Source organism: Rhinolophus sinicus, chromosome 10 (genome assembly GCF_057876585.1).
Source record: "Rhinolophus sinicus isolate RSI-liver-muscle chromosome 10, RSI-T2T, whole genome shotgun sequence".
NCBI lineage: Eukaryota > Metazoa > Chordata > Mammalia > Chiroptera > Rhinolophidae > Rhinolophus > Rhinolophus sinicus.
The window spans coordinates 17,143,219-17,155,950 of record NC_142510.1 but is presented as its reverse complement, the minus strand read 5'-3'; the positions used below and the strand labels follow the sequence as shown (position 1 = coordinate 17,155,950).

At 51.7% G+C, this 12,732-nt stretch overlaps 1 protein-coding gene across 2 annotated transcripts in view; it reads left to right on the top strand.

Annotated features, from left to right (window-relative positions):
• The window catches only part of XPO6 (exportin 6), a 100,266-nt gene that overhangs the window by 63,100 nt on the left and 24,434 nt on the right, over nucleotides 1–12,732 (top strand). For both annotated transcript variants that reach the window (XM_019754694.3, XM_074322979.2), the window contains 4 exons: nucleotides 3,438–3,546; nucleotides 4,843–4,935; nucleotides 6,038–6,107; nucleotides 12,230–12,389. In XM_019754694.3, the coding sequence (XP_019610253.2) occupies nucleotides 3,438–3,546; nucleotides 4,843–4,935; nucleotides 6,038–6,107; nucleotides 12,230–12,389 (432 nt within the window). The remainder of the gene's footprint in view (nucleotides 1–3,437; nucleotides 3,547–4,842; nucleotides 4,936–6,037; nucleotides 6,108–12,229; nucleotides 12,390–12,732) is intronic.

Sequence of the window (12,732 nt, the reverse complement as noted above, 5' to 3'; positions counted from 1 at the left end):
TGGTTGCTCTGGGTATCATATATACTTCGCACATTTTTTGACCACTTCCAGTGTAATGTAGAAACCTCATCGCCACGTAGATCCTTTCACGCTCCCTTCTTTATATTGAGGTTGCTGTATGTTTTACATCTGTGTACATTGAAAACCCCATCAGACAGTGTTCAGTGTTTGCTTTCACCCATCATTCATATTTTAAAGATCTTAACAGGAGAGAAATAGTCTATGGTATTTACCCAGGCGTTTGCCAGGTCTCTTATTTTACCTTCTTTCTTGAAGTTCCAGGTTTCTTTCTTATAATCATTTACCTTCTGTTAGGTTGGTGCAAAAGTAACTGCGGTTTTTGCAACTATTTTTTACCTTTTAAACCACAATTACTTTTGCACCAACCTAATATTATGTATTATCTCGGTCTGCCATAATGAAATACTGCAGGTTGGGTGGCTTCAAGAATGGAAATCTATTTTCCTATAGTTCTGGAGACTGGAGGTGCTGGCAGATGCCGTTCTGGTGAGGACTCTCCCCGACTCACAGGGGCTGCCTTCTCTCTGTGTCTCCCATGGCCTTTCTTCTGCTCATGCACAGGACAGAGCGGGCAAGCACACACACGCCCTCGTGGCCCTTCATTTAGAGCTCTAGTCCTGTGGGATTAAGGCTCCAACCCTGATGACCCCATGCAACTTTCATTCCCTTTTTAGTGGCCCTATCTTCAAATACAGTCACACTAGGGGTCCAGGCTTCAACATAGGAATTTTGAGTGGACATAGTTCAGCCCATAACACCTCCCACCTGAAGAACCTCATGGAGGGTGGTTATAGTAAGTGCTGTAAACGTCGGATAATTCCAGCATCCGTGTCATCTTGAGGTTGGCACCTGTTGATTGTCTTTCCCTTGATAAAAGGGTCAGTGCCTTCTCGTTTCTTGGTGTGTTGACTTATATTTTGGCTCCTTTTACCTGTTTGTTCTACCAGCCTTAGACATGGTTTCCATCTCTGCTGTCCCCTTATGGTCAAAGATGCACGCTGAATTCCCAGGCATCAGACCCACAATTCAGGGAGCAGGAATGAGAGGGGGAAGTTGGACAAAGAAGCTTTCCCAAAGGCCCCACGTGGTGACTCCTTTTAATACGTCCTTGACCATACCCCTAATCTGCAAATGAGGCTGGGAAACGTAGTCTCACAGATGGATGGCCTCAATGCCCAGTGTTCTCTTACAGAGGAGGGAAGAATGGCTGCTGGGTAGGCAACTGGCGTCTGCCACCTCCATATGCTCCCCAGCCCTCACCCCACACTCGGGGGATGAGTCACCTTAGTGTGCTTCAGCCTGGTTCCCAGTCGGCTTTAATTTTCTAAGTGATACGGTTTTTTTCTGCAGCCATAGTTACCAACTACCAGTAAGGATTTTAGGTCTAACTTAGGGGTAACCTTTGCGTACAAAGTCTTTAAATTCCCTTTTAGCTCAATAAGACAGTTTATAGGTGACAGATTTTATGTCCTCTAGTGTGAAGAAGATTTTCTTTCTTAGCAAAATTGTGAAAATGTTTTGGTTCATCATAGTAAATTATAGCATGCAACTTCTGTAATGTTAGGAATTTATGTCTTGAACAAATGGCAAATATAGGCTCCAGACTCAAGTGTTTGGTCTTACCTCTCTCTGAAGTCTACCTAAGTGGGATTTTGATTCTCTTGGCAATTTTCCCCACAAATAATTGCCTATTTTATTAGTGATTTTCCTGCCATCACTCCTTTTTTTCCCCATGCTCTGTTGGCAATCTAGTCTCCGTTAAGTCTAGTCACTTACAAAGACCGAGGGAGTCATTGTTGGGGTGGGGAGAGTGGGCAGCATTTCTGTCTCTAGTGAAGAAATGATCTCTTCCCCCACCACACTCTGAAATGTCTTTAGACGGTCTCTCCAGAGTCTGGAACTCTTAGTCTAGATGGACTGCATTTGATATTGGCATTGGATACCTTTTAGCGTTCGTTATCTCGTTATCCTAATACTCACCTGAGTAGATTAGGTGGTTTATTAGAGTCCTGTCAGGAAAACAGAAACCACACTTAATTATTTTAGGAATTCAATGTAGGAAATGAATTAAACTGGCTTTAGGGGACTGGAAAAGCAAAAGGGGGCCCTGAGATGATACAGACGATAGCTACAGGAAGCAGCTCCACCCCTAGGACTAAGGTTTGGGTTTATTAAAATTGTCAGAAAAACACCATCAATACCACCTGCCTCTCACAGTTGTTAAAAGGATTGAATTATTGAATTAACTGGTAGTTAAATATAGTACCTGTACTTCCCAAGACAACCACTGAGAAAATAACTAAAAAATATATGGTAAAAGAAATGGCAAAGGGCTTGCCCAGTGGCTCAGGTGTTTGGAGCGCCTGCTCCTAACGCCGCCGAGGTCACTGGTTCGACTCCCCCATGGGCCAGTGAGCTGCGCCCTCTACAGCTAAGATTGTGAACAACAGCTCTCCCTGGAGCTGAGTTGCCATGAGCAGTCGGAGATTGATGTGAGCTGCCGTGGGCTACCATGTGCTACTGTGAGTGGCCGGCAGCCAGCGTGAGCTGCCACGGGCTGCTGTGTGCTGCCATGGGCTGCCATGAGCGGTCAGTGGCCAGCGTGAGTGGCCGGCAGCCATCGAGAGCGGCTGACCACCAACCAACTGCCTCAGCGGGGTGGGGTGGGGTGTGGAGCACAAGGCTCATAACACCAGCATGGGCCAGGGAGCTGCGTCCTACACAACTAGACTGAGAAACTACGGCTTGAACCAGAGTGGGGGGGGGGGGGGAGGCGGAAGAAGAGGAAAAAAAATGGCAAGGGAATTAAAATGGTATTCTAGAAAATACAAAAGAAGGCAGTAGTGGTGGGATTGAGGAACAAAAGATATGACAGAGAGAAAACAGCAAAATGGTAGAAGTCCTTCCTTATCAGTAATTACGTTAAATGTAAAAGATTAACTTCTCCAGTTAAAAAGCAGAGATTGGCAGAAGGGATTAAAAAACATGGCCCAACTCCATGTTGTTTGTCTCCAAGCGACTCACTTTAGTTTCGAAGACACAACTAGGTTGCAAGTGAAAGGATAGGAAAAGATAGTCCATGCTCACAATAACCAAAAGAGATCTAGCGTAGTTACACAGACAAAATAGACTTTAAGACAAAAATTGCTACCAGAGACAAAGGAGGACGTTATATAATGAGAAAAGAAAGGGTCAGTCCATCGAGGTGCCTGGAACACAGCTAAATAAAGAGAAACCTGCTGCTGTTCCACTGTCACATACACATGTGCCACCCCATCAGCTGAGTGTAGCTTAGATGCCGCTTGTATATGACTCACACACACCCTTCACAGTGCGGGGGGCCTTGGGGGCCTTTTCAGACCCGACGCTCAAAGCCTGCTGTCACCTGACCTTGAATTCCTCCTGCCGCCACCCAGGTACGAAGACGCCCTCGGCCTCCTGCTCACGGAGGTGTTGCATCGAATCCAGTTCAGATACAACCAGGCGCAGCTGGAGGAGCTGGACGACGAGACTCTGGACGACGACGTAAGGGACACAGCCTCCCTGAGCTGTGGCCACTGTCACTCGCGCTCTGACAGGAGACTTGGAGCCTGTCAGCCTCTGCTCTGAGTCTTCTAAGCCAGTCATCTTAGGGCTTGAGTTGCACGTGTGATATTTGTATCCAGCCTGTCTCTTTGGGTTCATTAATTGTAAAAAACCAGTTTTTCAGGCATTTTGACCTGTGTGGTCGGGAGGCGTAAGTACACGTGTACATGGACGCGTGGTTTAGTGAGAGCTCTGTGTGCCTCCCGCTTCCCCTGCCTTGCGCCCGCGCCTGGCTGCTGGTGGAGTCGTCACGATAAGGCTAGAAGGAGGGGAAGTTGCTTCCGAGCACATTTTGTAAACTGCTCTCGTCAAGTCAGCCTTGAACTTACTGATGCTGGTGTCCCCCGCGGCGCTAAGGCCCCAACTCCTGTGCTCTTTGCTTGACCACGTGCGCTTTTAACATTTTCAAGTCACTGGTATGGCTTTCAAAAGAGCAGTGAGTGTGGCATTGTGAAGACCTTGAGGGAGCCGTGTCTACAGGGTTAGAAAGAGTCCCGTTCTCGGAACCAGGTATCCTGGGTGTGAATCTGCAACCTCGCATGAAGGAGACTGAGCTGTGGACATGGGATTTCTCTGAGCCTTAGTTTCTCATCTCCTGGAAGGGGGTGATATGTCGGTGTTGACAGTTATGTGAGGGTAACTCACAAGGCAGGAATGGCCGCGTGCCTGGTGCCTGGTGCCTGGTGCATAGTAGGTGCTTGTGAACTAGCTTCACTTCTTGTGAACTGTGTGATTGAGGCCAGTGCTTCTCGCACTTTCCATGGATGAGTTTCGCCGGTAGGGTTGGGCTGGGGACAGGACCCAGCATTTGCATCTCTGACAGGCCGTCTGCAGACCACACCTGGCGCGGCACTGAGGTTATACTTACAGGAATGCAGTGTGGACTGGCTCAGAGGGCAGTGAGGGGCCCGGTCTTACAGTCGGGCTGCCGCAAAGGGGACTCGAGCATTTCCCAAGTGCCTTTTTATCTGTTCCTATGACTGTAGGGGATAGAGTCGGTTCATTCTGCATGGATCATTTGCTTTCTCAGGAAAAAGCTTTTAATGACATTAATTCATTGGATTTAAGATATATTTTAGCTTGGCGTTTTTCAAGTACCAAATAACCTGGTTCCATCACTAGCCTTTCCTTCAAAATGTTCTGTCTGAGAGTGGCCTTAGGCCGAGGACAGGTGGGCAGGGAAGGTGACAAGACTCTGCCCGTTAGGAGAGCTGACTCTTCCGTGTCCCCCTGCAGCAGCAGACTGAGTGGCAGCGGTACTTACGCCAGAGCTTGGAGGTCGTGGCCAGAGTGATGGAGCTGCTTCCCACACACGCCTTCTCAACCCTGGTAAGTCACCGTGTGGGGGGCAGGAGCCTCACGCTCTCCTTTCGCAGACAGTGTGAGGAGGAGGGCTGCTTTGTCACTGGTGTTACCAAAGTGAGTATGCCAAACAGAAACTAAGTGCCAGCCCCGACCCTTCCATTGATCAAATGTTAGCATTTTCTCGAAATATTTTAAGTCAACTTTGGGAAGCCCTGTTTTTCTTTGCGCGGCTCTGGGACGTAATGTGAGTTTTACTACTGCCTTCATCGGTGGTTTGACAGGCCAGGCCATAGAGGGTTTACTTCCACGAGTTACGCTGCTGAACAGCGAGCCGCTGGGAGGTGCATCCTGGCAGGGGCTGGCACTGCTTGCCTGTGCTCAGGTGCTGGCAGCTTCCATCACACGGCCCATTCATTCCCTAGGTGGTGCTTGTCTTGCGAGGAGATTTCTCTAACCTGTCTCTTCTTCACAGGCAAGCTAACCTAATGGGGGGCCTTGCATTGTGCAGCCGCGCTGTATCTCATGTTCTCCGATGGAAAGCGGCATTTTATTTTGTCATCTGCCTTTCTTAGGGACCTGTCACATTAGGTTTTATCTTCATGGGGAGTTAGCAGTTTAGAAAGAGAAGCTGCCGCCCTGGTTCTGAAGGTCCTGTCACTAAATGAGTAAGGGAAGCTGACTTCCATATAGTCCAGCCGTCTTCTCACTCGGCCTGCCTTTCACTAAAGGCATGTGTACATTTCTCTCAAAGGTCGGGTTTCCCTTGGACTTGGATTTGAAGGGAGCTAGGCCAGTCTCAGCTCCCAAAGGGGGAGATCATTGGGGGCTGGACGGCCTCTAGGAGCGTAATAGGCATACTTAGCATCCACTGTTTTGTTTAAAAATTTAAAAAAGTGTCAAACTGACGTTTTTTTTCTTAGTCCAAATATGACGTGGTGGTTTCAGTTGTGGGAACGGGGGGACACTGAAGGGAGCCACCTCTTAGCTGCCTGGAAAGGTTCCCAGGAGAACCTTTATCTGCGCCTACCCCCCCCCCCCCCCAAGGACTTGTACTGTTTTAATGGAAAAATGCTGTTAAAACTCACATTTATGATTTTGTTTTTAATCTTTGTTTCTTTGTTTTCAGTTCCCAGTTCTTCAGGACAATTTAGACGTTTATCTGGGCTTACAGCAGTTTGTAGTTACTTCAGGGTCAGGTAAACTCGTTTTTATTGTCTAATTTAACCAACATTCAAACAGATTGACTAACATTCAATTACTGCTTTCTGTACTGTCAGAACATGGTTTCTCCTCTGCCACCTCCCTGCTGCTCATCTCCCCTCACTTCTAAACAGAAAAAAGGAAAAGCCATGATAAAAAGGGGCACGGGGAGCTCAAAGATAAGCCTGTGACAGTCTGTTCCAGAGGTTTCAGTGGGGGGAGGAGATAATCTGGAGCAGAGGTGGGGCTTTTTAAAAACTCTGGCCCTTGGAGTATGTCCTGATGTCCTATAAATCTGCGGGTGTGCTGGGAAAACATGACCCAAGGCTGTGCCGTGACACACGTCTTCTTGTCTGGACGTCAGAGTCCAGGAGGACAGAAGAGCAGTCATGGAGCAGACCGGCCGGTGGGGAGCACCTGGAGCCCGGGGACCTTAGCGTCCCCCGTAGAAACGGCCGCTGGGAAAGCTCTGGGCTGCCAAGTACCCAGCTCACCTCTTGGGGTTTAGGGCTAGCACTTGTTTATTTATTGCTAGTAATGATAACAATAGTAGTAATAATGATAACCTCCATTTGTAAAACACTCATTCCATGCCACGCATTGTGTTATTTGCTTATGTTATCTTCTTTCGTTCCCTTAGCTGGCCTGTGAGGTGTTAGCATTAATACTCGTTAGCTCTATTTTACAAAAGAGGAAATCAGAGCTGCTCAAAGGTGTTAATTTACTCAGTCACGTAGCTCATTTCTGCTGGTCCCAAGATGGTGTGACGGGGAAGGATACCAAGTTGAATGAACTAAAATCGGACGTGCATCATGCCTGCTGCAAACACCAGACACTCACGAGTGCGTTTGCAGACGCCCGGGCTGCCTGCGCATCTCCTGCAGTCATTCGCACTCCTCCTCCAGGGTTTTCCCTGCCGGAGTTGGCCTGGCCCTGGCCTGCAGCCCCGGGGCTGGGTGACTCTTGTTTCAGCCTGTCATCGAGCTGCAAGGTGCAGCCCGGCTCCTGGTCACTTTGTTTTTCATGGCACGGCCTCCCTGGGGTGCTCTTTCTGAGACCGCCCTTCTGGGTGGCCTGTGACGGCTTCTTTCCATGACTAGATGAGCTTCTAAATAATCCACTGGGCCCCTGGAGGTTGATGGGACTTGGCATGGCCCAAGTACAGGCCCTGGTTTTGTAGACAGGGCAAGAACAGCTTCTACAGAACTTTGCAGAGCAAGCACACCTGTAAAATAGGTTGTCAACATGAATGAAAATCATTTGACTGTGTACAGATGCTACGGATGTTTCCAGAATCCATTCTTGGGAAAAAGCGCACCCTGGGGGTCTCTCCTAAAATGTACTCAGGACCCTGACGACACTGTTCTTGACCTTAAAAATAAAACACTAAGCATGTATTCCCTCCCCCCAGAATCGACCCCTCAGCTTCCTTTTTAGTGTGGTAGCTGCCTTTCGTATATTACATCGAGTCTGTCTTGAGGTGAAAATTTTCAGTGATGATTCTTAAATCCTTTTTCTGAGACATAGCCGATCACTTAGAGCTTCTCATCCGAGGAGGATAATCTGACTTAGTTTTCCCCAAGTGCGGTACCGTATCCCTGCTCATTTACTGGCAATTTCACAGTGTGCTAGGCTCTTCCAGATTATTTCTAAATCTCACCCTCGCCTGCTCCTTAGTGCAGACTCCAGTGGCACTGCCTCTCAGGCCACAGAAACACTTATTTCCTTTTTTAAAATGAGCTCTCCAATCCATAACGAAGTATTCTCCCATCCCTTGGTGGCTCCAAAGCCAAGTTTCCAACGCAAAGGCTATTAACAAATGGAAACTCTGAGTACATTCTGTCCCTGGTTCCCATGGCTGCTTACCCCCCACATAACTTGCGTGCTTATTAGCCTCGCAGCAGAAGCCACGGTGTCCTGTCCCCATAGGTTGTGGCCCACGCCTTCCACTCATATTTATCCTCCCGGCCTTTAATTCTTGGGTCTCCTGGAGCCTGTGTGGATGGCAGCCTCACTTTTTCTCCACTGCTGCTCACCTTCCTGCTTCCTCTTCCTCAGTCAAGTCCAAGGCAGACATGTCGCTGTGACAGGGCCGTTGCCGTGGGCTCCCTCACCCTGCGGGGCCCTGCCCTCGCTGCCTATCTTTCCCTTCACCCGGCGTTTGTGCCCTTTCTGGCCCGAGGGATCCGTTCCTCGTGTGAGTGTGATGTCTGCTGTTCTCCTGAGATGTTTCCTGCCTGGGGCAGTATTTCTGCCCTGAGAAACCCTGTGAGCCCCTCCTCTTGGCCATGTAGACTGTCTGTCCTAACCAAGTGCTTCAGCTACAATATGTAAGAGTTTGGGACTTAATTCTTTGTTCTGCTTGGGTTTGTTTAGGGCCTGCCTTTTCCTCGGGGTGGAATGCCGCAAACCGCAATCGCTCATTTTCACACCTTCACCTCCCCAGCCCCCTCAGAAGGAGAAGACTGAACTCGCATGACAGGAGGTGTTTATTTCCAGGGCAGTGGTTTGCCAGGGAGCTCCTTTTCGGAGGTGGCTCAGAGTGCATGTGGGCAGCTTCAGGGGGTGGTTTCTGGAAGATGGGACTTGAGCGTGGCCGTGATTTCTTCTGTTTCAAACCCACACGGAGCAGTGTTCTCACCTGAACGCCCCACTCTGCAGACTCTGTGCTGCTGGGGGGAGCCCTGAGCTTAGCCAAGTAGAGGAAGGGGGGGGATCTGAATGGCTTTCCGCAGTGGGAGCCCCAGCCTGCCTCCTCAGGGGGAGGGGGTGCCTGGTGACCTGGCAGTGGGGCTGGGGGTAGGAGGTTCCTAGGCGGAGCCTTGGACGGGGTCCTTCTGCCTGTGTGTTCGTCCGGCTTGCAGGTACTGCGGGAAAGAACCAGCTGCAGTTTGGGTTAACATGCACCTTAGATGGCACGTGTGTTAAGATGAATTACATGGAATTGCAGTTTTGTTCGGCCAGAAATGGCCAAACCTCAGCAGTTGCATATGGTTCAAACTCCTAGTTAGTGGAAACCACGCACGGCAGTCCGAGCTGCTTCTCCTTGTGGACACGGCTCCTCGTTAGACAAGTTAGGGCAGGTGTAGCGGGGAGTGACCCGGATGGTGAGGACTCCCAGGAGGGTGATGGGACACGGAAGGGACCCTCGGGCGTTATGTCAGCCAAGTGCAGTTTGCAGGAACGTCTCCCCTGTCTTCACATCCCTCCAGGACTGCCTGTCGCGTGTCAGCAGGCTCCGGCTCAGTTTGTGTTCCACCCTCCAGGAGTGGGCCGGGGACGTGAGGAGGAAGTAAAGGCAGGAGGTTCCCCACGTCTGACCAAGGCGTCCATGGGTGGGGGCTCCCTCCAGGGGCACTGGGCTCCGTGGCATCTGGGTGCGGTGCCAGGGAAGGGCCGTGCCTCAGGTGGTTTGTGTGGATGGCGGGTGGGCAGAGGGGAGGGCCGCAGGCCTGGGCAGGGTGGCTCTTGGCTGTCTAATGACTGTCTGTCGGGCTGTACGCAGACGGGACCTTGACTTACGGTGGTGTTTGGAGTTGGTTTTTAAGACAGAAACAGAATGTTTCCCTTCATGCTTCAAATATTTAAGAACCTAGTTCTTAAACGTACACCTGAGGGTGCCTCGTTCCAGGTATTCAGTACAACAGATAAGCTGAAAATTAGTGATCAGGGCGGAGCTTGTGGGAGACGGAGTGAAGATGAAGATGGGTGGGTGCAGGGAGAGTGATTGGCCGCGGGCTCTCAGTCAGAGCCCACCCACACCGCTTTCGAAGGAAAGGCTGGCCTTGTCCCTGTCCTGCCACCACATCCGTTCCCGGGGGTGTGTTCAGGAGGTTTGTTTCCCACAGAGCCGGAAGGCGTGGCGGGTGTGCAGGGGAGCCGCAGGGTTTAGAAGTTTACCCTGGGAGTCGGCTGGCTCTCCTTGACCCTGAAAATCCCAGACACTCGGGAGGTGTATAATTGTGCTCCTTTTGTTAACGGGGTGGGGATGAAGAGAGGGGTGTGTCCTCTCATGTGACCCAGCGTGGCTAGAAATGGTTCCTGGTTCGGTCTGCTGTGGGCTCACCAGGCTGGTGCTGTGGGCTGGTCCTCCCGTTGCTCTGACTGGGGGGCCTGGCTCAGGCTCCTGGATGCCCCCCCGGGGCCCTCGCAGGGCTGCCTGGGGGCGGACAGTCATCTCTGCACGAAGGCTCTGCTTGCTCTCTGTGGAGGAAAGAACACGCGATCGGGGCCGGTCAGAGCTGGCCTTTGTCACCTTGTAAGGTCCTTCCTGGACCTGCCCCTTCTTTTGTTCTCCTTGGGATGTGACCCACAGTGCCCTGGACACAGTGTCCCCTTTTCCATGTGTTGTCACAGGTCCGTCCCCAGCTTCACCGCTCGGAAGTCGGTGTAGGAGGTCAGGCATCAAACCGGCTACTTCACCCATCACCTTCGTAGGTGTTCATTCAGCTTTGCTGGTTTCTTCTCCACAGGTGTAGCTCATCCGCATTCACCTTTAAATACTAATGTGAATATCCCCAAGGGCAGTTCGAGGAAGTTAAGCTCCCAAGATTCCCTCTTCTGCTCTGTCTAGTTTGCTTTTTGTTCTGTTGTATTGAACTCACTTCTGCACCTGGGGTCACTTGTGCTGTACCAGGTGCTGTGTGACACTGGGCATGGCCCCTTCCCATGAAGGACTTGAAAGTGAGAAGACTTGCAAATCATTAGTTTATCTGTCTGTGCGTGAGGTGCCCGGGAGGAGGTGCCCGGGAGGAACTCAGGAGGCGGGAGGCAGGTTCTCTGCTGGGGGAAGGGTGGGGGGGCGGGCCTCCCAGAAGAGGTGCTGGTTACGTGGGTGTGCAGGAGACGTGAGAGCGAGCAAGGCGGGTGGGCAGTCCAGGAAGGGACACCCTTGTGCAGGCATGAGGTGCCCTGGGGGTTATCGGGTCGCAATGATAGAGTGGAATCATCGGGGGCGGTGAGGTCGTGGGAGACCTGGAGCTGGTACTGGGAGTTCAGGCTCCCCCTTTGGCTGGAGGGCCCAGGAGGCTTTGGCCCCTTGCTGCAGGGCGCTGTGCGCTTCCATCGGGGTTCTAGGAAGGTGTTTGTGGAGCGCCGCGGGAGGAGGGTTGGTGATGAGCGCTTTGAGGTGCTTGTCTCCTGACAGTAAAGCCCTGAAGTGGCAGCGGAGGGCAAAGCCTTGGACAGTGTCGGGACTGGTGGGATCGCAGGTACCCGGGGGCAGTGGGCTGACTGGTACTGCCCCCCCTCAGTCCTGCTGGGTGATGGAGGAGGACTTTATCGAACGCAGAGCCCCCCCCTCTGGCTCATGGTTCTTACTGTCTTGTGGGCCTTGTGGGGAGAGGGGCCCAAGAGGTTGCCGAACTGAGGCAGTTTTGTCTTTCATCTTTGCATTATCCTTGCTCAGCTTGTAGAAATGATGTTGAAAAGCAAGGGAGTTTCAGGCCTTAGAAAATCACTAGCTTTTTCTGTCATAATTATTGCAAACATTGAATAATGGTGTATAGTGTATGGGTTTTTCTGTGCATTCCAGCTTGGCCCTTACAACAGTGAATGAAATAGTAGCATATTTTTCCATTTTGAAGATGAGACAGAAGGGCTTGCCGAGGCCCAGAGCCAGCAGGTGGCAGGGAACCTGCCCCGAGTCCCAGTGCTGTGCTGGGTGTCTCATGCTCTGCGCCTACGGCTCTCCTGGGCTGGGCCGCCGAGCGACCCTGTTCTTTGAGCAGGGACAGTCCCGCCCCTCAGCCCATGGAGACATCATCCTATGGCAGGGCCGTGTGCAGAGGGCAGGGAGGTGTGGAGCTGCTTAGACGGGCTTGATGAGGACAGCAGCTCTGCCCCGGAAATGGGGCCCACACTGGGCACGTTACTGGGCCTCCCGGGTGTGCTCCCTTGTCTGTAAAACTGGTGGCGTCAGGACCTGACAGGTGCTCGGTCCATTTGTCACCCCCAGGCTGGCCCAGCCGCCCTGCGTGGTCCCGGGAGTCAGCCTGTGGGTTGCTGAGTTTAGAGAATGGGTTTTGCTAAACGTATCTGGCCTGGCTGAGCCGTTGTCTGTCGTGGTCACTAAGGCATGTTCTTCCCATGACGACACGTCTGCACTGCTGTGTTGCAGGCCACAGGCTGAACATCACAGCGGAGAACGACTGCCGGCGGCTGCACTGCTCCCTGAGAGACCTGAGCTCGCTGCTGCAGGCTGCCGGCCGCTTGGCCGAGTACTTCACCGGAGACGTGTTCGCTGCGCGCTTCAGCGATGCCTTCACAGTCGTGGAGAGGTAGGCTGGCCGCCAGGCCCTCTGCGGCGCTCCGCTGTGCCTTCGTGTGTGAGGGCAGTGCACTCCCGCCAGCCGCTGCCCTGGCGCCAGGGAAACCAAGGCTCTGCCCCTGCAACGTGAACATGGAGACGTGGGTCCCGTGGCCTCTGAGCCTCAGGCTCCTCACTGGTAGAGTGGAGTGGGGAGGAGTCTCTTGTCGGTTTCTTGGGGGAATTAATGAGATGAGGCACTTGGCACCGGGCCTGCTGTGTAGCAGACAAAAATACAGCTGTTAATTTCATTGAGGGTCTCGTATGTAGATGTAAAGACAGGATTAGCCAGATGAGAAGGTGAGGTCTCTGCT